This window comes from Eretmochelys imbricata, chromosome 5 (genome assembly GCF_965152235.1).
Source record: "Eretmochelys imbricata isolate rEreImb1 chromosome 5, rEreImb1.hap1, whole genome shotgun sequence".
Lineage (NCBI taxonomy): Eukaryota > Metazoa > Chordata > Testudines > Cheloniidae > Eretmochelys > Eretmochelys imbricata.
In genome coordinates this window covers 70,204,354-70,230,232 of record NC_135576.1, presented here as the reverse complement: position 1 = coordinate 70,230,232, position 25,879 = coordinate 70,204,354, and the positions used below count along the sequence as shown (strand labels likewise).

The 25,879-nt window shown below is 42.5% G+C and overlaps 1 protein-coding gene across 1 annotated transcript in view; it reads left to right on the top strand.

Annotated features, from left to right (window-relative positions):
• The window catches only part of TMEM232 (transmembrane protein 232), a 142,159-nt gene that overhangs the window by 46,301 nt on the left and 69,979 nt on the right, over positions 1-25,879 (top strand). The window contains exons 8-10 of the mRNA XM_077818018.1: positions 3,532-3,710; positions 22,075-22,198; positions 22,600-22,825. Coding sequence (XP_077674144.1) covers positions 3,532-3,710; positions 22,075-22,198; positions 22,600-22,825 — 529 coding nt within the window. The remainder of the gene's footprint in view (positions 1-3,531; positions 3,711-22,074; positions 22,199-22,599; positions 22,826-25,879) is intronic.

Below are 25,879 nucleotides of genomic sequence, written 5' to 3'. Positions count from 1 at the left end.
TAGAACATTTAACCATCCTTCTCAAAGTTGACTTCATCTCTCAAAATATAAATGGTCCCTATCAAACCACCCATGACCATCTCAGCCCACTCCCTCAGAAAAGCTTGAGGGGGAATGGGGAAAGATGAGCCTTGCAGCATACTGTGACAGTCAATAAATCTGCGCTGTCTCACACCAAGAGGGAAAGAAGGATTAAAAAAAACCCAAACACCTGGGGAAGAGGAGGTTTGTAGGAACTGGTAAGAGTGAGGGGGATGAGTCAGATGGGATGTGGGAGTGAATGGCAGATCCTATAAGTTTTATGTTGGGAGATGCTTGTAAAAGGAGATCTTTAATAGCTCACTGTGGAGAACTTTAAAGACCAACAGGGCCAAGTTAAAGTCAATTGTCTGCTTAATAGATACCCATTATAAAGAACAAAGGGCAGCTGTAGTATGATTGTTACAGGTTGAAGCCTTGAGCAAATGTTCTGCTGAGTTTTGAACAATCTGCAAGCAATGGGAATGCACTGGTGGAAGCCTTTGTAGAAAGGAATGAAAATTGAGGCTTATAATCATGGGGAGGGTGGGGGTTTGACACTTAAGGAAGGTCATCATGTTATAAATAGGGGTATAGCATATGTAAACTGTGCAACTGGAGAAAAAACACAGGTCTGCTCTTGTGCTGCACCTCTGGGAAGTGCGGTACAAAACTCTCAGCCCAAGGGGGCGAAGGTGCATGGGCTAAGAGGCTTTAAGCTACCTTTTGTACCCTTCTGCTTCTAGGCTGCTTCAGAGGCCAAAATGGGATGTAATTTATGTAGCCCTTAGGTGCCACCTATGTTACAACAGCTCACGCCAAGCTGCCTATGGGCAGCAGCACCCTGTGGAATCACTGTAATGGTGCCGGCTCTGGTCCCTCCCTCAGCCCCATACTGGTGCACCCCTATATTGGTGCATGTAGAAGAGGCTTTGTAGTTCCTGTGCTGGGGGAATTCTTTTGTGGCCAGACCTAGGCTGTTTATTATACTTGTATGCTGTAGCAGCTGTAAGATCAGGGAAAAATACTCCTCCCTACTTTGTTACCACATCCAACGTATGGAAAGGCTGCAATTGAAAATGATACCACCATTTTAATTAAGCTAATTAACTGACCGCGTGTCCTCAATAAGTGGGAAGACAAAAGGAAAGAGAACCTGTTCATAACAATTAACTCTTCAGAACATTCTTATTGGTAAGTCAGCATGGATCATTAGAGAAAGAAACCAAGGAGAAAGGGTGCTCTGCTGTCAAATCCTGTCCTTCAATCATAGAAAGTTTGGTGGATTTTGAAAGTATATACCCTTGAAAGTTTAATATTCTCTGTCTTTGTTGAAAGATGTAGCACTTCTTAACAAAAATATTTAGCACTTAAAGGGATCACCTCTGAAAACCATCTGTGCCTAAGGCTTTTGAATGCAGTCAATCCTCATAACATAGTGCTAATAGATTAGAGACAATACATGTCTTCAACACTCTTCTACACTCTTCAACAGCAGATTACAGCAGCTTCTTCCATGTCTGTTTTTATTTTCCTTTTTTCAAGGTCTGCTATTTTTTATCATAGCTCTGAATGTTTCCTAAATATGTGTAACAGAGCAGGAAGGTTGTAGACTAGTTCAGAACACACAGCTAAAATGGATTGACAATGATTCAATTACTATTAATGAAACTTAATTTCTATAGCATATTCAAGTGCACTACATAATAAAACTATCCCCCAAGGTTTACTGAATCAAGAAATAGGGTCCCTGCAGCATCCTCCAGCCAGTGAGGATGAATGACAACTCCCTCATGGGAGCCCTAGGTAATTTGAAAAACCAATTCAGTCCACTTCCTGGTCTCTGAGCTTGCTGAGTCTCTCACATACAGCCATGTAGGAGATTTTCTACAATCCTGGAGCTGTATTATCTAAAGCATTCGATGTGGCCACCAATGGGGGAATTCAAGGGCTTGAGAAATCAAGAACTGTAGGGCTCAAGGAGCAGTCTGCTCATTTGCATGAATTTCCTGCCCGCTGGGCAGCTCTGTAACTGTCCAAACCAGGAAGCAGGTATTTTGGTGGGAGAAGCTTGAGCAGACTGATTTTATGATAAGGCCACATTTTGTTCTGGATCAGGGCCTTATTTATCTCTGAACTGTGATTACACCATTATAGCCATTCTGATATATTAATACAGGGTTAGTTCAAAATCATTTTCATAGTGGAAAAAGGAGTGAACACTTAAATGGATATCAAGAATATCCAGAGTTATGATTAATGATACATTTTGTGGAAGAGTTACTAAACTTCATGCTTCAGGGTTAAGCCAATTTCTAGCTATTAGAGAAAAGGATCAGACATAACATGAGGGGTAGATTACTCCACATCTGCCTACTGCGGGAGTCATACACTTTCCTCTGAAACATCTAGTGCTGGCCACTGTCAGACAATACCTACCTTTGGCAGTTCCTGTGTTCCTATAATATACATCATTTAGCCCACAGAGCAGCTAATCAACAATCTATATTAATTTAGTAATTTCTCAAAAGTAGATTTTTATCCCATCGCTAGACTAACAACTTTTAAGGAGCTTAGAAGCTTAGCATTTGGTCATGTAAATTTATCAGGCATTGATCATGTTAATTTGATCCAGTTTAATTAGTGAATTATTACAAATTCTACATCAAGACTCTGACACTCATATGGAGTCCAACGAAGTCACGAGGACTCCACAGTGGCACAAGGCTCTGCACTAGCAGATCCTAATACAGGTTTGTCACCTAAAGTCAGTGTTTAAAAAATGATGACCTTTTAAAAATGGTTCTTATTCTAAACAGAACTCCAACTTGTAAATAAAATAATGTTGGTCCTGATCTTGCAATCTGATAAGTACAAGTGGAGATTGACATGTACCACAGAGTCCTATTGGAGTCAGTGGGACACTGCTTGAACGTGGGGCTCTGACTATGCAAATCAGATTCCAGAATCAGGACCCTGGCCACTTAAATGTTTTCCAGGATACCCAAAGTGTGCCAGTCCACATTATTGATGAATAACCTGTGTTATTTAACCTCACAGACAAACTACAGCAATTCTACTTTTTGTTAATAGTCCCAGGAGACTGAGACTTTGTTTTCATAAAGTTAATCTCAGTCTGAAGTGAAATCTTAATAAAACTGGTTTATACTGTTAATGCTGGCTCAAACGCAAGCTTAAGTGTAACAGCATAGACAGGGCCACTAATTTTTATTAGTTCAGAAGAGACAAATTTGGGTGGTAAGCACTTCATAATACATAATAGCCGCAGAGAAACAACAATAGCACATCTTCTGTTGACTGGATTCCAAGATTTTTTTGGTCCCATTGTGTGAAATATATTAGAGGCATTTGTAGCATTGTATTTTGTATGAAAATAGAATGTTGAGCAAGTGTTGTGCTGTGTAAAATTCTAAGACAAGTCTGAGTAGAAAACCAAAGATTAATTTTCTATTCAAGAGATCTTATCTAGGAATTTCACAATTTTTTTCTTAGTCCTTCTTGGATTCTGACCCATCAGTTCAATTAAAGCTTGAACAAAAAGAAACTACGATTCAGCACTTTCTTTGGCATAGTCTTGTTGTTTGGGTTTGTGTACACAACAACTCTTCTCGACTAGATGAAGTGCTCCAGCATCTTCTGTTCTATAAGGAAGAGCTCCACCAGAAAAACTGGTAAGGATAACTCTATAAAAGTGATATATTTCTTATGGAACAAACCTTTGTACTTAAATGTTAATCACACCTAACTTGCCTATGAAAAAGATTTATAATCTCAGTGCCAAAAGCAGAAGCAATTTATGTACTTTGCATTACTTCATTTTATCAATAAATTGTTCCTACCTTTTTTGCTAGAAGCACATACAGATATTATACTAGTTTGTCTTTATTAAATTAGTTATTGATAGGAACTTCATTCCAGCATTTTAAGTTGCCTTAATTTTCCAAGTAGTTAAACAGGCGAAATGAAGTGTGCCATCCTTCAGGGAAATATACAAGCTTCGATTTTTTGAGGTTTTTTTTTTTTTTTATTCCTTACTTGTGAAGTGTGACCAAAACTAATCTTGAATGATTAAAATTAATTTTGCATGGGAATGATTTCCTGAACTATTCTGTTAATTTAAGCATCAACAGGCAAAGTCAAGCTTTAAATCTGGGTTGTGTTTAGCAGAGCTATAGTATTAAATGAGTGTGTGTTTTTTATTTATTTTGTTAAGAAAATTTTTGAAAAAAAAAAAAGAAGCATCTGCAAAAGTGATGTAAGGTACATGTTCATTCATAACCAAAAAAATCTAATCAAAACATAATAGGAGATTGCCCTGAGAACCAGATGTAAGATTCCCTAGAGATCAGGGATGTTCTGTCCCAGGGTATTGGTTTAGCTGTGTAAACTCCACTGAAATGGGACAGTGAATGTAATAGACCTCTCAACAAGCATGATTTTTTCCCTTTGTTTTGTTCTTGAGCCTTAGTACATAGCTATAATGGAAGAAGCAGAAGAAAGGTTTTACCTAAACATAGAGTCTGACAGAGGAAGGCTAACTCAGGCTGTAACCCAGCCCCCCGACAATAGGATGTGAAGCTCTGCATCCTCAGAGCAAGGTGGGGACTGCAGGGGGGCCCTTGTCCTCCTCTTCTCTTTCCCCCAGCTTACAAGGTAGCAATTTTTATAGTTTCTCTTGTTCTCTCCAAGTGCCTGATTGGATCTTCAGTTTCCAGACTACATTACTCCATTATAGAAAGGAACCAAACAGCAAGTGGGTGGGTTTGCCGATGTAGGGTTTGGGCTTGAGCGTATCTCTACACAATAGTCAAACTCTGTATATAATGTAATTATGTTGCTGAGCAAATGGCCACATAATTTACCTTTTTGCCAACATGGCACACAAATCTCTGCACAATATAAGACCATTATATTATCCTGAAATTATCCTGCCACTTCTGACTCCTCACCTTGCCCACATACCACTTTGTCATTAATATCCAGATCTGTGTTACCTTGTTTGTCAGTGGCTTTGTACACTGTTGTCCTTAAAAGGACAGAGTGGGAAGAAGAGAGAAAAATCTGTCCGATACAGAGGTCAGCACTAAGACTGAAAAAGGCCTTCACAGTTACTGTTTCTCAGATGTAGATGGGAGTAAGAACTGAAGGTGGTCAACCAGAGCACCTAAGCCACAGAGGAAGGCAGCTGTCAAGCAGCTCTCTATTGCATAGAAGTGGAGCTGAGGATATCTAAACGGCAACCACTTCTTGCAAGCCTCCTCCATCTTCCCTCAAGACAGTGCTTCAGAGCCTCATGCCACTGCATACTCCCTGTTCTTGGGGACCACTAAGCCCTGCAGGAATGGGACTCCTTTTCTGCAATGCAAGGCAATGACATGCATTTTTATTTTTATTTGGGGTGACTTTTTTTTTTTAGTATTTCAGTAAAACCAAAGATTACCAAATGATTTAGTAATCAGTTAAAATCTCCTTATTTCCAGCTGGTCACCGGATTCAGTGCAACTCTGCTGTAAGATCATGTGGCCTGACTGCACAACTTCAGTCCAATATGCTACTTAGTAGAAAGAGCCTTGATAAGGGGTACTGGTGACACTGGGAAGACTCAGAGAAAAGTTGGGCTAGATCTTTGGTCCAGCCCAAGTCCCTTGTGTGTTGCTCCAGCTATCCTGGGCCAACAAATTAATCTCCAGGAACTGTTCCTGCCAGGGTAAATTAGAAACAGCTCTGTGCTGCTCTAACCTGCACGAAGACTGAAGCAGCCCCTGGCTGCCCCCAGGATTGGGTTATGGGGTTGAAAAGTGGTGTAAACACCTTTTGCACCCTATCCACTCCAGCTGCATAGAGCTCTCTATGTTTAGAGCATCTTGTCTCTATGGAACTTTTGGTTCTTTTTATTGCTAAACCTGGCAGATACAATGCAATATAATAGATGAACACAATGTAATACATGCTAGTGAAGTGCATAAGAATCACCTAGAAATAGTAATTTCCAAAGATATGTAGCATCAGCACAAAAGTATCAGTGTATAGTGCTGAAGAACTACAAAGTACTTATGATATAAATTACTCCTTTTAAAGCCAATAATGAATACAGGCCAAATTCATTGTTTCTAAAACTGAATCTATTAGGCATTTAATCAGTCTTTGTACATAACCTCTGACGGGTGAATTTCACCTGTAAGAGACTTCACTGCCATTTTTTGCTGTTATTTATTATTTGTTTATGATAGTGCCCTATATGTGTGAGGACTAGGCACTGTCTAGATCTTCAAGAAAGAGCAGTCCATACTCTGAGACTCATGATCTAGGGACAGACAAGTGGTTATAGATTCCAAGGCTATTGTGAATCACAAGGACCATTGTGATCATCTAGTCTGACCTCCTGTATAACACAGGCCATAGAACTCCCGCAAAATAATTCCTAGAGCATATTTTTTAGAAAAGCATCCAGTTGTGATTTAAAAATTGTGAGTGAAGGAGAATCCACTATTACCCTTGGTCAGTTTTTCCAAAGATAATTACACCTTATTTCTAATCTGAATTTGTCTACCTTCAACTTCTAACCACTGGATCTTGTTATACCTTTCTATGCAATACTGAAGAGCTCATTATCTATTATTTATTCCTCATGTAGATACTTACAGACTGTAATCAAGTCACCTCTTAACCTCTTCTCTTTGGTAAACTAAATGCATTAAGCTCCTTGAGTCTATCACTCTAAGGCACGTTTTCTAATCCTTTAACCATTGTTGTGGCTCTTCACTGAATCCTTTCCAATTTATGAACATCCTTCTTGAATTGTCGGACACTAGAACTAGACACAGTATTTCAGCAGCAGTTATACCAGTGCTAAATACAGAGGTAAAATAACCTCTCCACTTCTACTCAAGATTTCACTATTTATGCATCCCAGGATTGCATCAGCTCTTTTTGCCACAGAGTTGCAGGGGAAGAGTAACAACAAACCGGAATTTTTTAATATGAGTCAACCAGTTCCACTAGGGGCAGCAATAAAATAGAATGAGTTTTGGTTGAACAAGTGAAAAAAACTGCTTCACAAATATAACTATTTCACTCTCTGCTTTTGGTTGTTTTTTCATTTTTGGTTTTATTGTCTTTTAGTAAGCACTAGTTCCTTAAGGAGAGTGGTTGAGACTGAGTTGTTGCGTTTTCGTCTGTGAAGTATAATAGCTTAAATTCGCTTTGCCACAGCAGTAGCTGTAAAGGTTGTGTTTAATGTGAGCTTTATTCTAACCTCAGCAGCTCTCCAGTGTTATTTACTCTTCAAAGATTTTGGTCTTAAATCTTCAAGAATTACTGTAAATTAATTCTGCTTTGCAAACACTTAACATTCTGAAACAATTCAAGGAGCAAGGATTCTCGACCACTTCTTAAGAAAGTGATCATGTTGTTGAGCACATTCCATCCCGGTCATGATCCTGTACCATCTCTATGGCACCTACAGTGAATTTGGTGAATTTGTACATGTATTTAGTAGTTTTAAGATCAAATATGTTTCGTTTTCCAAAGCATACCTCTAATCTCATGAGCTTGTCCACATACAGTTAATAAACACAAATTGAATTTCTCTCTCTCTATATATCTATATAGAATCTTTCCTGAATTAGCTCGTCATTCCCCAGTAGGGTCTTGTCTACCTCTGGTCCTCAGCAACTCTTCTCTTAGTTTTGGTTCTAACGATATCTTTGGTCCTGCTGGCAGTTTCTGGCTCCTTAAGGGCTGGCGGGTATGGGCTTTTCTATTCTCCTCTAAGTTTGCAACAACACCGAGTGGACACTTGCTTGGCTTACTCCACTGCAGCTCTTCAGAAGTGGGGGATGAGCACCCTGCTTCAAGTGTTCAGCACTTCTATATTATATTTGTATCTGTGGTCCACATACCAGTTTGAGAACTGCTCTTTTAGATCATTCAGGCCAAAGTATAATCTCTAAACTCTCCATAAACTATATTTTAAAACATGCTGCTGGAACACATGGTGATTCCAACACTAGGAGAGTGTGATGATCCATGCTAAAAGAGCGTAGGTCTTTGTCTTCCTCAATGGTGAGTCTACATAAGAGGTTAAATAAGTCTGCTACTAATGCCAGTTTGGGGACTAAGGGTGTGTCTACATAGCGGGTTTAATCCAAAGCTTTTAGATGTGTGTCCAGTAACTCTTGTTACATGAATTGCACCAGTAGTATGCTCATAGAAGGCCTGTTTCATTCTCACTTCACATTATGTGAACACATGGCAGCTGTTTGTTGGAAACTGTACTGGAACAAGTATTGTTCAACATATTCATAAATGATCTGGAAAAAGGGAGTAAACAGTGAGATGGTAAAATCTGCAGATGATACAAAACTATTCAAGATAGTTAAGTCCAAAGCAGACTGCGAAGAGTTACAAGGGGATCTCACAAAACTGGGTGACTGAGCAACAAAGTGGCAGATGAAATTCAATGTTGATAAATGCAAAGTAATGCACATGAAAAAAATATAATCCCAACTATACATATATAATGATGGGTAAGGCTACATTTTAGTCATGGGTATTTTTAGTAAAAGTCACAGACAGGTCATGGGCAGTACACAAAAATTCATAGCCCGTGATCTGTCCATGACTTTTACTATATACTCCTGACTAAAACTTGGGCGAGGGGCTGCCCGGGGCTGCGGGGAGGGGGGGACTTGTGGGAGGGGTGGGTGCAACAGCACATGGCCCGGGACTCCCGCTGGTGCTGAAGGGGGCATGGGTGGCTGTGCGTGGCCCAGGACTCCTCCTGGTGCTGGAGGGAGAGGAGGGGGTTGGCGGGGCCCACAGGCTCCCTACCTGGCTCCGTGCCTTCCCCCCTAAGTAGCAGAGTTTGGGTGTAGGAGGGGGTTGGGGCATGGGACGAGGTGTGGCAGGCTCTGGGTGGCGCTTACCTGGGGGGCTCCCTGGAAGAGGCAACATCCCCCTTGCTCAGCTCCTAGGCAGAGGAGTGACCAGGCAGCTCTGCACACTGCCTCTGCCCAGAGTGCTGGCTTCACAGCTCCCACTGGCCAGGAACCGCAGCCAATGGGAGTTGTGAGGGCGGTGCCTGCAGGTGGAGGCAGCGCGCAGAGCTACCTGGCCCCCCTGCCTATGAGCTGAGCGAGGGGGATGTTGCCACTTCCGGGGAGCCCCCCAGGTAAGCGCCACCCCAAGCCTGCCTCACTTCATCCTGTGTCCCACACTCCTCCCACACCCAAACACTGCTGCTGCTAGTGGGGGGGCATGGTGGCCTGAATCTGTCACAGCAGCGGCCAGTGCAACTGGCACAAGGGCTGCCTGAGCTGCCCCTGAGCCAGGTGCACCGGCTGCTGCAGAAGTCACAGAGGTCACAGAAAGTCACAGAATCCGTGACTTCCATGACCTCTGTGACAAACTCGCAGCCTTAATGGGGGGTGGGGAGGGTCTAAAATTATTGTTACCACTCAAGAAAGAGATCTTTGAGTCATTGTTGATAGTTCTCTGAAAACTTCCACTCAATATGCAGCAGCAGTCAAAAAAGCTAACAATGTTGGAAATCATTAGGAAAGGGCTAGATAAGAAGACAGAAAATATCCTATTGCCTCTATATAAATCCATGGTAGGCCCACATCTTAAATACTGCGTGCAGGTCTGGTCGTCCATCTCAAAAAAGATACATTAGAATTGGAAAATGTACAGAAAAGGGCAACAAAAATGATTAGGGGCATGGAACAGCTTCCATATGAGGAGAGATTAATAGGATTTGGACTTTTCAGCTTGAAAATTAGACAACTCAGGGAGGCTATGATAGAAGTCTCTAAAATTGTGACTGCTGTAGAGAAAGTAAATAAGGAAGTATTATTTACTCCTTTTCATATCACAAGAACTAGGGGTCATCAGATGAAATTAATAGGCAGCAGGTTTAAAACAAAAGGAAGTATTTCTCCACACAACGCACAACCTGTGGAACTCTTTACCAGATGATGTTGTGAAGGCCACGACTATAACAGGGTTCAAAAAATAATTTGATAACTTCATGGAGGATAAGTCCATCAATGGCTATTAGCCAGGATGGGCAAGGATGCAAAATCATGCTCGGAAGTGTCCCTAGCCTCTGTTTCCCAGAAGCTGGGAATGGGTGCAAGGATGGATCACTTGATGATTACCTGTTCTGTTCATTCCCTCTGAAGCACCTGGCATTGGCCACTGTTGGAAGACAGGATACCAGGCTAGATGGACTATTGATCCCCGTATGGCCATTCTTATGCTCTTAGATTGAGAGGATAGCATTCTCTAGGGGTATCCCAGGGCCCGTTGCTTCATCTCTGAGTGGCCTGTTATTGTTTTTGCTGTGAATTATGGGAAGCTACATAGGTTTACATTTTAAAAAATCCCATAAATCCACTGTCTCCATCCATGCTTCCTGTTTGTACTGGTTCACACCATTTTCGAATTGCTGTGGGCCAGCATGATCTCAACAATGTTCTGTACCACTATGGTGACAACCATGACTATGCCCAGGCTGCTTGGGCTGTATTACAGTACTTGGGGTTGGAGAGATTCAGCAATGGACTTTGCCTGTTGCACCACTGAGCAGATGATGCTGAAACAGGAGAATATTCCATGGGAACAGCAGCTCCCCCACCAGCAGGAGAATACTCTGCAGCAGTGGCAGCAGGCTGAGGCAGAAGACTAGAACGATGCTGAGCTCTTGAAACAAGAGGACTGGTTCCTGGATCACCTATACAGCATACAGTGCCATTTATGGGCCTGGGAAATCAGATTGGATCGGTGGGAGAAGATCGGTCTACAGAGCTGGGACGAGCAGTAGTAGCAAGAAAATTTTAGGATAGGGAGGATTACCTTTAACAGCTGTGCAGAACTGTTCCTGGAGCTTCAGTGGCAGGATACCAACATGCAGTGCCCCATACTCATGCAGAAATGGGTCACCATTGGCATCTGGGAAGCTGGCCATCCCAGAATGTTATTAGTCTGCAGCCAACCAGTTGAGCATGGGGAGACCAACTGCTGAGGCCATTCTCATACAGGTCTGCTATGCCATTGGTGAAGTGCTGTTTAACCGGGTCATGAAGCTATGTAATGCTCAGGAGATTGATGGCTTTGCATGCATGGGGTCCCAAACTGTATAGGTGCAAGCCCCCACATCCCCTGCCAGAGCACAGAATTTATAAACAGACATATTTCTCCATGGTGCTTCAAGGACTGGTGGACCACCGCAACAGGTTTACAGGCATAAATGCAGAGTGATTCGGGAGGATCCACCATGCTAGGATCTTTTGGAACTCAGTAGTATTTAAATTAATGGAGAGAGGCTTCCAGGACCACTGTGAACATTGATGATATGGAAGTTGGTTTGGTTATTCTGGGAGACCTGGCTTATCCCCTGATGCTCTGGCTAATGAAGCTATATAGAGGCTGCTTGGACAGAAGGAAAGAACATTTTAACTATCATCTCAGTAGTTGCAGAATGGTAGTCAAGTGTGCGTTTGGCTGTTGAAAGGCAGGTGGCACTGTTTATCGAATAGGTTTGAAACAGCAGAATTTTTTTTCCAACCATTGTAACTGCATGTTGTGTTTTGCACAATATTTGTGAGAGTAAAGAGGAAAGCCTGAAGGGTAGGTAGGAGGGTGAAGGGTAGAGACTTTCTCGGAGGTTTGAGCAGCCAGCAAGGTATCCCAAAGAACACAAACAGTCAGGGGGAATGCTGTAAGGGATGCCTGTTCGTGTTTTGAGTCCCCTGGCTGAACATGTTAGCCCATGGGGGTGGTACTGGGATGCAGACATTGCAAGCATTGGAGTATTTAGTGTTCCCTATGTGCTTTTATAGAAACCATGCATTATTTCATTGTTAGTTAAATGATTTTCTGTGTTAACTGCAATGGTGGCTCATAATGAATGTTCTGTGAAGAGTTTTTATTACAAAACAATAAAAAAATCAATAATAAACTTTTAATGAAACCAATGGACAAACAACATCTTTGTAGTTGGAAATACATTTAACTAACCAATTTATAAAATAACCAGCTATACACAAACCTTTAATGAATGCAACAGTAAGAACATTTAAAATACATCAAATGAGGGGGTTGGGGGGGGCCATAAAATTACAGGCGAGCAAACACCAGGCCTTTGGTTCTTCTTGTCTGCATGGGTTCTGGGTTAAGTGCCACAGCTCAAAATTATCAGTGGTGTTGCAGGGCTTGCTGTGGGGATGCAGTGGTTAGGGGTTGCTGCTGGTCCCAGTAGCCAGCATTGTCCAGGGGCTGAATGACATGGCTAAATTCCAAATTATGGGACTGCAGGGCTTGCTGGCCTAGCAGCAGCATGTTTTGCAGGAAGACGTTCTGGCTCAGGATTGTATCCATGAGCTACCTCTCATCTCTGTCTTTTTCCATGCTCTCCTTTGCCATGGTGATGCGGTCGTTAGCCACAACCATTCTTTCCTTGGCCACTGTCATGATCTCCTGGGAGAGGTGCATTTCTTTCTCCCACTGGGTCCTCACCTACTGGCTCCACCTCTCAGTCAGCCTGGTTTTTCTGTGTGACTCAGCCATGAGTTCTGCAAACATGTCGTGAGTTTTCCTTTTTCTCCACCTCAGGCTGGCCAGCCTATAAGCAGTAGATAGAGGCCCTGTCCTTGATGGGTTGGCTGTTGCAGGTGCTGTGACTATGGGAGTAGGGGGAAAATAACCCAGTCACTTATTGTTCATATCCCAGGCAAGTAATGAGAGCTTTTTTTAAAAGTATATATATGTGATTTTACTCCCTGAGACTCTTCCCATTCTTTGGGGTAAACTCAGAGATAAGTGGCCTGCGTGTACAGAGGGTGCCTGGTCCATTTGGATTTCTATATATTGTATCTGTTTTCATGCTGGTAGGGTTGGGGTGGTCAGAGCTATGTTCCCAGGTTGCTTTTGCAGTTTTTTTTGTGGGCTGGAGGCCCTCCTGTGGTGTTGGAGGTATAAAAAGGAGGTTGGGGAGGGTGTTGTTGGGAGCAAGCTAGATAGTAATCTTTCTATATCCCCTGTAGGCTATCCTCTTGACTCGCAATGATGTTAGGCTGAGGCAGGTGACGAGGAGGTTGAGAATTGCCTTTTTCAAAAAGGCAAAGGGTGGACCAGTGAGAGAAGCTCTAAAGCTATTCACCAGGATAGTCTTCCAGAAGTGCTGCAGAATTGGAAGGGGCTTGCAAGCTATATTGGGACCATGGGCATGCAACTATTCTTTATAATGTGCAAAACAAAACTGAGCAATTTCTCAGTCTTAATTTCTGCTGCATCTCCCTGACAGACACGGAGTAAAGGCAGAGAAAAGAAGTGAGGGTCCTGGCATGATTGCCAGCTCGAATACATTTTATAGGGCATTTGTACCTCAGTGGGGAGCAGTATTGTTTGTGCCTTGACCAGGCATCCAGTGTTCAGTTGTGCCTACTGTAAGCTACAAGAACTAAGCAAATTTCTCTTCCTGTAAGCAGGGTCTCAATACACTGTTGAATTTTGCACTAATGAATGCTTTCATTATTTGACTCTTCCGCAAGAGGATAGGTGGAGAGGGGGAGGAGTTCAGACTGTGGCTGTATTATGCTGGCAAGTGCCATTTTGAAACACCAAAAGACAGGGAGATGGAGGCTCTTAGCTCACAGTTGCCAACAATAATATTAAACGGTAAAGATAGGTACTTACATGCCAAAGTTCCCTTCCAAGGAATCTGACTCTTTTGGTCCTGGCCTGGGTTTCCAACTGGGACTCTGGCTCAGCCAATGCAGGGAAGGAATCAGAGTCCATTGCAGCAGGGCAGGACTGGGTTTAGCTTTCCAGCTGGCTGTTGTCAGGGTGCTGAGTAGGCAGGCCACTCGTCTGGTGTTAAACTGGACAGTCCTGCTTTTCTAGGGTTTGTCCCTAGTCTGGTACTGAGACAAAACCAGATGTGGTTTGATCTGATATTGGATGGGGGATGCCATTTTGAAGAACACACAAGGTCACTTCCACCCGCTCAGTCTGTATCCCCAATGTCACCCACTCATGGCAGGTAATAGCCTTGACTGATGGGTAATAGCACATGCGTAATAGCACAAAAGAAGAAGGTATCTGGGACAATGGGGTCTTTCAAACACTGGGTGGAGAAAGAACACTGACCAACGAAAATAGGGAGGGAGCGGTGCTTTGGAGGAGCCCTGGCCAATGAGTGTGAGGCAGGGTGGAACTCAGGGGTATGTCCAATAGTGTGTTTTGGGGGTAGTACCCAGTGGCAGCAGTGGCCAGTGGGTGACAGGTGTGCGGTGGCTACGTAGTGAGCAACTTGGCATGCAGTACTGGGAGCTGCTGGCTAGAGGTGGAGAGAGACTCGGATCGGGGATACGGAGGAATGCACTCTTAAAAATGGCGTCACCTGTGCAGCATGACCTTGCACACCTCATATGTGTAAGGTCAAACACAATGGGGGTGAGGTCACATCAGTGACGATGGGACATGGAGTATCAGAACATCCAATATTCCGGGAATGAGTGAGTGACCACCCTAGTCCTGAGTCCCAAAAAGATCCCATCTCTCAGCGGGGCAGCTTTTCTCCAGCATCCTTTCGGTGGAGGGGTAGTTCGGGGGGGAGGGATAGCTCAGGGGTTTGAGCATTGGCCTGCTAAACCCAGGGTTGTGAGCTCAATCCTTGAAGGGGCCATTTAGGGATCTGGGGCAAAAATTGGGGATTGGTCCTGCTTTGAGCAGGGGGTTGGACTAGATGACCTCCTGAGGTCCCTTCCAACCCTGATATTCTATGATTCATCCCCCGATGGATTGAGCCGGTCAGCCTCAGTGGGGGGTGAGGGGAGAGTGCACGCAGCAACTCCTAATAGTGCATGGGATGGGTCATACTGTAATTGTGTAAAATTCTGTCCAGTGCATCAAAAAATCTTCCTCTGGATTCTCTTTTTATCCCACCTTTCAATGTACTTTCTCCTGAGCTGCTTGTTCTTTATTTGAAACTGGTCGGCAACCTGGTCATGACCCCTTGCAGACATCTGCTTTTCAATGTCCACAGAACTGTCCTTTTGTCCTCTGGCTGGCCACAAGAGCTTCCTGACCCAATGCTTCTCCTAGATCAGTGGTTCTCAAAGCTGGTCCACCGCTTGCTCAGGGAAAGCCCCTGGCGGGCCAGACCAGTTTGTTTACTTGCTGCGTCCGCAAGTTCAGCCAATCGCGGCTCCCACTGGCCGCGGTTTGACACTCCAGGCCAATGGGGGCTGCGGGAAGCGGCGTGGGCCATGGGATGTGCTGGCCACCCTTCCCACAGCCCCCATTGGCCTGGAGCGGTGAACAGCGGACAGTGGGAGCCGCGATCGGCCGAACCTGCGGACCCGGCAGGTAAACAAACCGGCCCAGCCCGGCAGGGGCTTTCCCTGCACAAGCGGCAGACCGGCTTTAAGAACCACTGTTCTAGATGACAGTGAGATCTGGGGTCTCAGCACGGCTCCCCACAACTGCAGGTGGCATGTTGTGGGCCTTCGAGACTGCAATCCCAGTTGTATTGTCAGAAAGAAACACTGGGATCCAGGAGCAAATGGGCAAAATCTGGCTCTGTACCATCTTTTAAAGGGGGAAAGGCCATCATGGAAACTTTATCAGTGCAGTAAGCAGACAGATCAGTAACGGTCAACCTGCAAAGCCGTTGGAAGCATGCAAAAAGTGGTATTTATACTTTTCAAACATTTGTAGCCTCTTAATATATTCCCCCCGCCGCCGCCCCACACACTTCCTTAACTGTTGCTCAGCCAATGTGTACTATACTCACATATTTAGGTCTTTCAATCTCTCTTAAAAGTCAGTTCCTCAGGGCCCTGATCATTTGTGATTCTTTTCTGAATTCCATCCAGTTTTTCATATCTTTGATAGTGAGTGAGGTGTCCAGAACTGAAGGCAATATTCCATGTGCACTCATATCAGAAACACGTAGAAAGGATCTATATAATCTCTGCTTCATAATGTGGTGTGACTCTGTATGAAACTCACATTTTATATAGTTTTTTTTGCTACCATGTTGCATTGCAAACTCATGTCTAATTTACTATCCACTATCACATTTTGGAAAGGAATAATGCTGAAAGTGACCAAGTTTCTGCCTTGCATTAAATATCTGTGTTTCAGATTATTCTCCCCTAAACATACTTGCTTGCATTTTACAAGGTGAATCATTTGGTTATTTTTCTGACCAAGTTACTAACCTCTCTGCATGCATTTGTATATGTGTCCTTACCGATTTTTACTTCTTCTTTTAGATCACTTAATAAAGATACTGAACAAAACTTGACATAAATATTGATTTTTCTGCAGCTCAGCATCTCCAACAATTCTGAGACATATGGACTATTCTTCTTTCTGCAGCTTTGGGAGGCAGTTCAAAGGTGTAGTACAGCCCAGGCTAGCCAGCCACACTCCCTTCTCTGGCCTGCTGCCAGATCTTCTGCCTTCACGGCAGCAAACTGGCAGTTCAGTTCTCTTTGCCAGCTTATGACTTTATCATATTTTCAGGCAGTAGTCAGCAGCCTTTCTCCTCCATCTCCTGGACTGGGTATGGAGCAGTCAGGTTGTCTCAGCCACCTCAGGTGGTCTCAGCCATGCCAGCACTGCAGCCCCTCACTTCAGACTCTTTTGTTCCTTTTCAGGCATAGCAGAGCTGTCTCACAAGCACCGAGTTCAATCCAAGTGGTGGTGTATCTGCAAGGAAGCTATTATAGACTCTTCGGAGGGCAAATTGTACCCTGCCTGTTCTCAGTCAGCAGACCCTGGTACTGCTAGGGCACAGGAATGCTGGGTCCACACCCGTGCCCCAAGAGGCCGTGACTCCAAAACAGAAAAGTCTGATTTGGAGACGCAGACCAGAGGGAGGACTCGGAGATGCCAATGACAAGGAGGTCTTCATCTGACCCAGGGCAGAACAAGACCCAAAAGAAACCCCCCCAACTCCTAAATGAGTCATAATTTCACTAAGCAGAGAAACGGCACTCATACTCAGCTCCCCTTCTTCCCAGATTGAACCATGGAACTCTGGCAATGAAACCCTATTCCCCAGGCAGTGGGAGTGCAACCCTGAGGGGGAGAACAGTGAGAGAGAGAGATCCACAGGGCTCAAGGAACTGTATAAAACAAACTGCAAAAGACCATGCCCTAGAAACAGCTGGGTGGCAACCACTGAAAAGTTGGCCAAAAAAGGCTAAAAAATCCAGAAAGAGCAAAAAAGGGAAAGGAAAGGTATATAAAAAGATAACATACAGCAGGTATTCATCCTCTGCCTCAAACACCTCCTCTTTTACTGAGGAAGGGGACCTCTCAGATTGAGGCTCTGAGCAGAACGTGTGTGTGTGGGGGTGGGGGCGCGGAGGAGATAAAAAGGTTTTGGCCCTCTGAAGCATTTGAAACCATGTGCAAAAAGGTCACATCCACAATCCAGATCCAACCTAAATAGGTGCTAGAAGACAGGTATCCCTTTAGGCTTGTCCTCTAAATCCTCTTCTGAGACAGCAATCCCACTGCACTCATCCTTCAAGGATGTGATCAGAAAGGAATAGGAAACCCCGAATAAGGGCAAACACATAAGCAGGTATACACTTAGGTATTACAAGTTGCAAGAGCCAAAAAATGCCATTAGATATACCAAAGGTCAGTGCTGCAGTGGCATCTCAGGTAAAATATATAGTAACCCCATATGAAAGTGGCTGAGGATTTCTTTCCCAAAGATCCAAGTGATATAAAGGTGAAAGACATCCTGAAGAAGGAACTTTGAGGCTTCATTGACCACCCTTAGAGCATCTGTGGCAGCTTTGCAAGAGCCACTGTGTCCTGGCTGGATGCCTTTAGAGCTATGAAAGAGATCATCCTGTCTTCTGGTCTACTCCTACGAAAATTTTCCTAGCAACAGATTTTGTGGCAGATGCATCAATGGATGCGATGAGATTTTCAGCCAGGGACATGGCATTCAGCTCAGCAACCAGATGCCACATCTGGCTCCACAGCTGGAAGGTTGACATTCACTATAAAAATGTTCTGTGCTCATCTAAATTCACAGGCTCTCTTTTCTCTGGGGAAGAACTAGACAAAATAGTGGCAGAAAGCTCTGCCAAAACAAAACAATCCCTTCTCTCAGTGCTCTAAAGAGGGACTACAAACCTAGCAACAAGGATTGTCAGTCCTCTCAAATAAAGGCACTGGAGGAAAGGCAACTGGTATATATGGAGAAAACCCTGGAATGGGGGATTGGGTGGCAAATCCAGAGGTGGTCCACTACCTCTTAGAGCCCAGTATGACAAAAAACATACATACCTCTATCCAAACTTGAATCTGCAAGGCAGAATTCTCCACTTCTCAGAATAATGGTTTTGACTGACCACAGAAGTGGGTGAGAGAGGTGGCATGTTGCAGATACTCCTCAATCCAAAGCCCCACCCTATCCCTTCTTCATCCAGTCTCCCATCTCAAAACAACAGCTCACAACTCATACCCATCACTCCAATTTGGCTTTTCATCAGCTCCCAGGGTCTTCACCAAGATTCCTGTGGTAATAATAGTGTCATAAATATAAAGGGAAGGGTAAACCCCTTTGAAATCCCTCCTGGCCAGGGGAAAGCTCCTCTCACCTGTAAAGGGTTAAGAAGCTAAAGGTAACCTCGCTGGCACCTGACCAAAATGACCAATGAGGAGACAAGATACTTTCAAAAGCTGGGAGGAGGGAGAGAAACAAAGGGTCTGTGTCTGTCTTATGGTCGTCTTGGCCGGGGATAGACCAGGAATGGAGTCTTAGAACTTTTAGTAAGTAATCTAGCTAGGTATGTGTTAGATTATGATTTCTTTAAATGGCTGAGAAAAGAATTGTGCTGAATAGAATAACTATTTCTGTCTGTGTATCTTTTTTGTAACTTAAGGTTTTGCCTAGAGGGGTTCTCTATGTTTTTGAATCTAATTACCCTGTAAGATATCTACCATCCTGATTTTACAGGGGGGATTTCTTTATTTCTATTTACTTCTATTTTTTATTAAAAGTCTTCTTGTAAAAAAAACTGAATGCTTTTTCATTGTTCTCAGATCCAAGGGTTTGGGTTTGTGGTCACCTATGCAAATTGGTGAGGCTTTTTATCCAACATTTCCCAGAAAAGGGGGGGTTCAAGTGTTGGGAGGATTGTGCATTGTTCTTAAGATCCAAGGGTCTGGGTCTGTAGTCACCTAAGCAAACTGGTGAGGCTTTTTACCAAACCTTGTCCAGGAAGTGGGGTGCAGGGTTTTGGGAAGTATTTTGGGGGGAAAGACGCGTCCAAACAGCTCTTCCCCAGTAACCAGTATTAGTTTGGTGGTGGTAGCGGCCAGTCCAAGGACAACGGGTGGAATATTTTGTACCTTGGGGAAGTTTTGACCTAAGCTGGTAAAGATAAGCTTAGGAGGTTTTTTCATGCAGGTCCCCACATCTGTACCCTAGAGTTCAGAGTGGGGGAGGAACCTTGACAAATAGCCAGACCTTAGGTCTCAGGAAACTCACCTGTTCCCTTTCTAGATGGCATCTTGATTAGAGCTTCCACCTAAGCAGTGGCACTCAGTGCCACAGTCTGGATGCTGAATCAAGCATGTGGATTTGTGATAAATACCAAGAAGAGCTCCTTGATTCCCTCCACAAAGATAGTTCATGTGGGAATGGAAATAGAAACTTATGCTCAAAGGTCTACCAATCACTGGACAAATACCACGAGATCCAGAACCTGATATCCATGTTGCTAAATGCTAAATGCAAGACCGACCATAATGTCTACAGCTACTGGGCGTCCTGGTTTCATGTTCAGGAATCAACTCATGAACATGGCCCCATTTTTCGTGCTTCAGGGCCTTGGAACTCTATTCCTCTCTTCCAGGCTAGCTTCAACACTAAAGGGCATCTGGATTAGGTTTAGCTTGTGGTGTGGAATACAACAAAAATCCCAAAGATCCTGGTATCCCAGTTATCCTGGGCTTTCTTCAGGAAGCTGATGAAAAAGGACGTTAGCCCAGCACAAAAGTGCACCAGGTGTCAGTTCTAAGTAACGATCTATTCTTGGGATCCTCTGATTCCTTGACAGAAAGCCCTCAAGTATCCAGATTTCTCTGAGTAGTCAGACTGGCTAAACTTGCAGTTAGATAACTACACACCCTTTTGAGCCACTGACATTAATATCTCTCCTACCTATCCATCAAAACATGTTTTCTGGTAGCCATCATGTCTGCTAGATTAGTTTCTGAACTAGCAGCTTTATCCATGCAGGGACCCCACTTTGCGTTCCATGATAACAAGGCGGGGTTAAGAACCCCAGAATCATTCTTATCTAAGGTGAATTTGTCATCCCATGCCTCAGAGGAAATCATTCTGTCCAAAGCCATGGCATCCAACAGAAAAGCTGTGGCACTCAGGCATTCAAAGAGCACTAAAGATCTATATGAAGCACACCAAAATCAACAAGAAGATTGGGCTCCTTGTTTGCCTCCTTTCATCCTGAGTGTCAAGGACTCAGGATATCCAAGTTGTCACTAGCTAGATGCATCAAGCTGTGCTTCACAGAGGCATACAAGATGTCAGGTACTCTTGTTCCATATGGAATCAAAGTACACTTCACAAGGTCTATGGTGATTTCTTGGGCAGAAAGAGCTTGTGCTTTCCATGCAGAGATCTGCAGGGCAGCAACGTGGTAATCAGTTAACACCTTTATTAGGCATTTTAAAATGGACTTTCTGTCTTCTGTAGAAGCCTTCTTTGTCAGGAAGGCGCTGCAAGCAGTGGTCCTGTAATAGCATTGCCAGTCTAGGCAATTAACTCAGGGTGGGCTGGGGGAGGTCTTCTCTATTTCATTCTGTTTTTCTAATCCCTCTCTGCTTCTGTTCACTAATCCCCGTACATAATCATAATTGTGGGAGATACTCAGCTGCAGAATGGTAAATTTCTTATCTGATCATTTGCCTTCTGAAAGCAGCATCTCCCACCATTCTACCATTCCTAGATGGCTTCTTAGCCAAAGGAATTTAATTTTGAGAGGTAGGCCTCTAGACTACTGTACATAGTTTACTGGTTGGCACTGAAGTTATTGTTACTAATCATATTCTACAAGTTTTTATACAGTTTTTGGAGGAATCATCTGGCAGCAGGCCAGAGAAGGGGTCGTGACTATCACAGGCTATGCTACAACTTTGAACTGCTTCCGAAACTGCAGACAGGAAGGGATAGCCCAGGTATAACAGAATTGTGGGAGACACTGCTAGCAGAATGGAACATTTCTTACCTGATAATTTCCTTTCTTGTGCCTTGCTAGAAACTTCCCACCAATTTGATTCATTGTTAGTTAACATTACCCTTGTTTACCAGTCAGAAATTATGACAAATCATCATTTTTCTCCCTTCTAGTTAGCCAAATAACTCCTACGTCACTGGTAGGGCCAGCATGTTGGCCCTAAGGGTTAGTAGAGGAATGAACTAGATATCTAATAGAGCTTTGCTAACACTAATTTCAATTTGCTAACACTAATTTCAATGGCTGTGAAAACAGTTTATGTTTTCCATTAAACAAAGTGATATAAATCATTATCTAATGACTTGTTTCCCACCATTTGAACAGAAACCTAGTACTTTTGAGATCTAGCAGTGAACCACTTGTTACCAGTACCAAAATGTTCATTCCATGAATGATGTCAAGGTGTAACAGAACTAAGACACCATTAAAGCATGGAGCTAGTTGATCTGCCTTTACTGTGGATCCAGAAAGAAATGTGGAAAGTTTGTGCTTTTCTAGGGCCTGGGTATTGTCAGATCTTTACATTAAACTCACCAAATCTCCATAAATCTGTGGTACACTTTCACTTGCTTTCTAGACTTTGATGTTAACTAGCTCCAACAAATGCCTGCATTTATTGACACTAATTGGTTCTACAAAACAGGACACTAATTGCCTCTGGCTAGCCAATATTTTAAAAATCCATTATTTTATTTTGGATTAAAGTTTTTTTTTTCTGTCTTGAAATATCTAGGTTGGATTCTGTGTTAGGTTTGTTGGTCCTTGGAGAGGCTGCCAAATTAAACTTGTCCTGCTTGAAGGTTTTAATGGATCTAGTGAGAGATTTTATTTCAAGCTCTGTGTCTCTTCAGAAGCAGGTAACAGCAGTACTAATTTAGATGTAGCAAGAAAATGTGTTTGTTACAAACACTAAATTGGATAGAAGCAAACCATTTATTTTCTTTACTATTTGAAACTGAAGGTCATGTTGATCTTAGTAGTTTGAGATGGGGATAGAATGAGCAGACCAGTTATTTCAATAGAATAAACATCTGGAAGAGTAATCTCCTATTCTTTAACCACTATGTGTGTCTGGTGAATGATTATTTTCTCTGCTATATGATGCACTCACTTCTGGGGAATTAATGTGACTAAATATGACAGTAGATTAGAGATTGTGACTCTGCTCCTATTGTATACTATACTGTTCTTTTGTTAGAACTTGGATTTTGTCAGACTTTCTAGATATTTGATGGAAGTTTTATATTTCTACTAACAGAAAGACAACTGCATAAGAAATCTATCATCCTGGCACTGGGAAATAGGCTACATATACACCACTGTGCTCAGAGACATTTGTTTAAGTGGTATTACCTCAGATTTACAAAAGACAGCTTTTCTTGGATTCTGTGATTGTACAAAACCACCTAAGCATGCAGAAGAATTAAATGGAGCAAGTTTTTTTGACCTTTTGCAATACAGTCCTTCACATGGTCCACATGACTGTAAGTACCAAATAAGCAAAAACAAAACAACCCTCCCCCCCCACACACATATTCCTGCCAATTTTACAGATATGGTAAGCATATTAAAAAGTTCAGCTACAGAAAACTCAATTTGGTGCCCCGTCTTCACTTCCCTGAAAATTTGGGGATAATTTGCTCCTTATTATTTGCCCTATGGTGTTCTTCTTAATATAGGTAATATAAGAATACAGGTGTATTAACTATATTGTATTTACATTGTAATTATTCTGAGTCATGTATTCTTAGATGAATAAGTGGTAGTTACTGGTATCAATGAACAAAAGCAAAGCACAACTGCACTGTAACTTCAATGTAACTACATGGTAGATTACAGTATACTATTCCTGGCTCTTCCAATGGCCTGCTGCAGGACTCAGGCAAGTCACTTAAACTTCCTTGCCTCAGTTTCCCTATATGTAAAACAAAGGTAATAATACTGACCTCCATTTGTAAAGTGCTTTGAGATCCACTGATGAAAAGTGCTCCATATAAAAGAGCTAAGTATTATTATTCTTATGAACTGTGACCAAGAAATTAAATGAATAAGAAATTTGAAACAGAAGCTCCTCTCTCTTTGTATAAACTCTCAAAATTACCCATTACCAATTCTTTTAACACCTTTCATTTATTTTACACTGAAAACATGGCACAGGGTGCAGAAAAGATTAATACACAGTAAAACCTCTCTCTTTCTACCAACAACAGTTTATATATATAATGGACATCTAAATATGTGGATACATGATTCATATGTGCACACAAGTGATTGCACATGATTATGTTTGCAAATACCATGATTGCATACATAGTTATACCATAGTTACATATGAAGTGGACAAACATAGAAACGGTTGGTCACCTAATTATCCTTGGAATGTGCAATTGCAGGATCAGTGCCTGCAAATGGAGGACTTGCACACACTGTCATGGAAGCACTGTTGCATATGCATGTTATGTGCACATATCTGGGCTAAATACTTGAGTTTTTAGCCTAGTACATATGGTAGATTGGAGTGATTACATACTTTTCAAGGAAATAAAGGACAGGTGTATAGAAAAATACAGGATAAAACTTTCAGAGTAGCATCCGTGTTAGTCTGTATTCACAAAAAGAAAAGGAGTACTAGTGGCACCTTAGAGACTAACCAATTTATTTGAGCATAAGCATAAGGTGCCACTAGTACTCCTTTTCTTTTAGGATAAAACTTGTTTTTATGGGACAGCACTTCACAATATTGTATTCATGGACCAAAAATCTTATATTAGTATAATACTGTGTGACCCCTTTGCATTATTATTATTTTAAAACATGCATTTTATCTTATCAGATGCTTCTTAGTAGTTGTCCTGAATTTACAATAACTCAGATAGCATTTGTTGCCATTAGAAGTTTTAACGACCCAGAGAACGCCATGTCCATGACAGATGCCAATGAAATCTGAATGAATATAAATATTTTAATTTATTTTCAACTCTAAAAATTAATCTCCTTCATTCCTCCTACCACCATTTTTCTGTCACTACTGCACTACTCCATTTATGCCTTATGCATAGTACACAGATATACATTTATTGCAGGTATATGATCATCTCTGTCTTTTTAACACCCTTTCAAAGTTATTTGCTCACTGCTCAGATCAGTCAAAAGGCTTTGTATGTTTCTTTTTGTATCTCCTCCTGGGAAAGGTAGTAGTCCTCTGACTCCTTTCGTCATGGCTTTCAGGATCCATCATCCTTTTCTTTTTGTCATATGTGCTCAGGGAAAAAATGTGTTGCACAAAAAGCCTATTATTAACCATAGTATTTCTCGAATAGTCCTATGCTCCCTAAATGATCTTCCCACATAGCAATGTTGGTGACATCTGTCATAAAAATAAAGCCAAATATATGTATTTTTTATTTTGGAGACATTCTAAAAAGCCTCACCACCTTTACTTTCAGGCTTGAAAAAAAACATTGTAAAAATTAACTTCTTAACAGCACAGCTGACCTGGATACATAAAACTTCACTGTTTTTTTTCCCCTGGTTTCCTTTTGAGACCATAAGAAATGCACTGAACTCGGGGGGCTGAGGAAAGAGGGATACAAGACAGATCTGTTACAGCCTCTTCCCCTCTAATGCCTTTCTGGTATGTTGGGATATATCATCACAACACACCAATCACTGCTGGTGCCATTAAGGAACTTCCATGTGTGTTTCTTTTCCATAGGAAGCCCCAGAGCTGGGTGAGATTTGGAATTAGGAACCAGCCTGAGTTCCCGCAAAGACACAAGAGATCAAAAGACGGGGGGAGTCAGAGTCAAGGGAAAGGGGTGAGAAACTGGCCTGGCCTGGAGATGCGAATGATTTTGGATTCAATTTGTGGGGAAACTAGAGGTATAGATTTTTGGAAGGCTATATCGGAGTGCGGGGGGGGAGGTTAAGTCAGTTGAAACAAGCAAATCATGTAAAGCACTCAGCTACTACAGCGAAGGGCATGATAAGGAAGCCTAGGTAGATAGAAAAATAGATTTTAAAAGGTTCAGGAACAGTGTTGTGATTTGAACCACTTCTTATTTGATAAGAACTAACTGACCATCTGTAGTGTTTACGTCCCATGAATAATTTAGGCAAAAATGGACATTGAAGGACAGTGAAGCCTGAGGACTAATTGACTGAACCCACTTATCTGGAAACAGGCAGGTGGACTTTAAGCTAATAATTATGTGCTTGAGAAAAGTGCCATGGAATTGTTAATGAACATACATTGTCAGAATATGGGCTTTATGTCTCTTCCAAAATATATACATATATGAGACACACACTTTCGCACCCTACCATAATCACACAGTGTCAGGGCATTCTTTGAGTATTCATTCAGGGCAAAGAGTAACATCTATTGAATGTCTTACAGCTTCTAGGTTTATCCCTAGAGGTCTCCTATCAAACTAATGACCACCTCTGGCCCTGCTTAGCTAGTTAGACACAATGAGATGATACCCTGAGGCTCTCCATATAAACACAGTATATACACACGTACATCTGTAGATTTA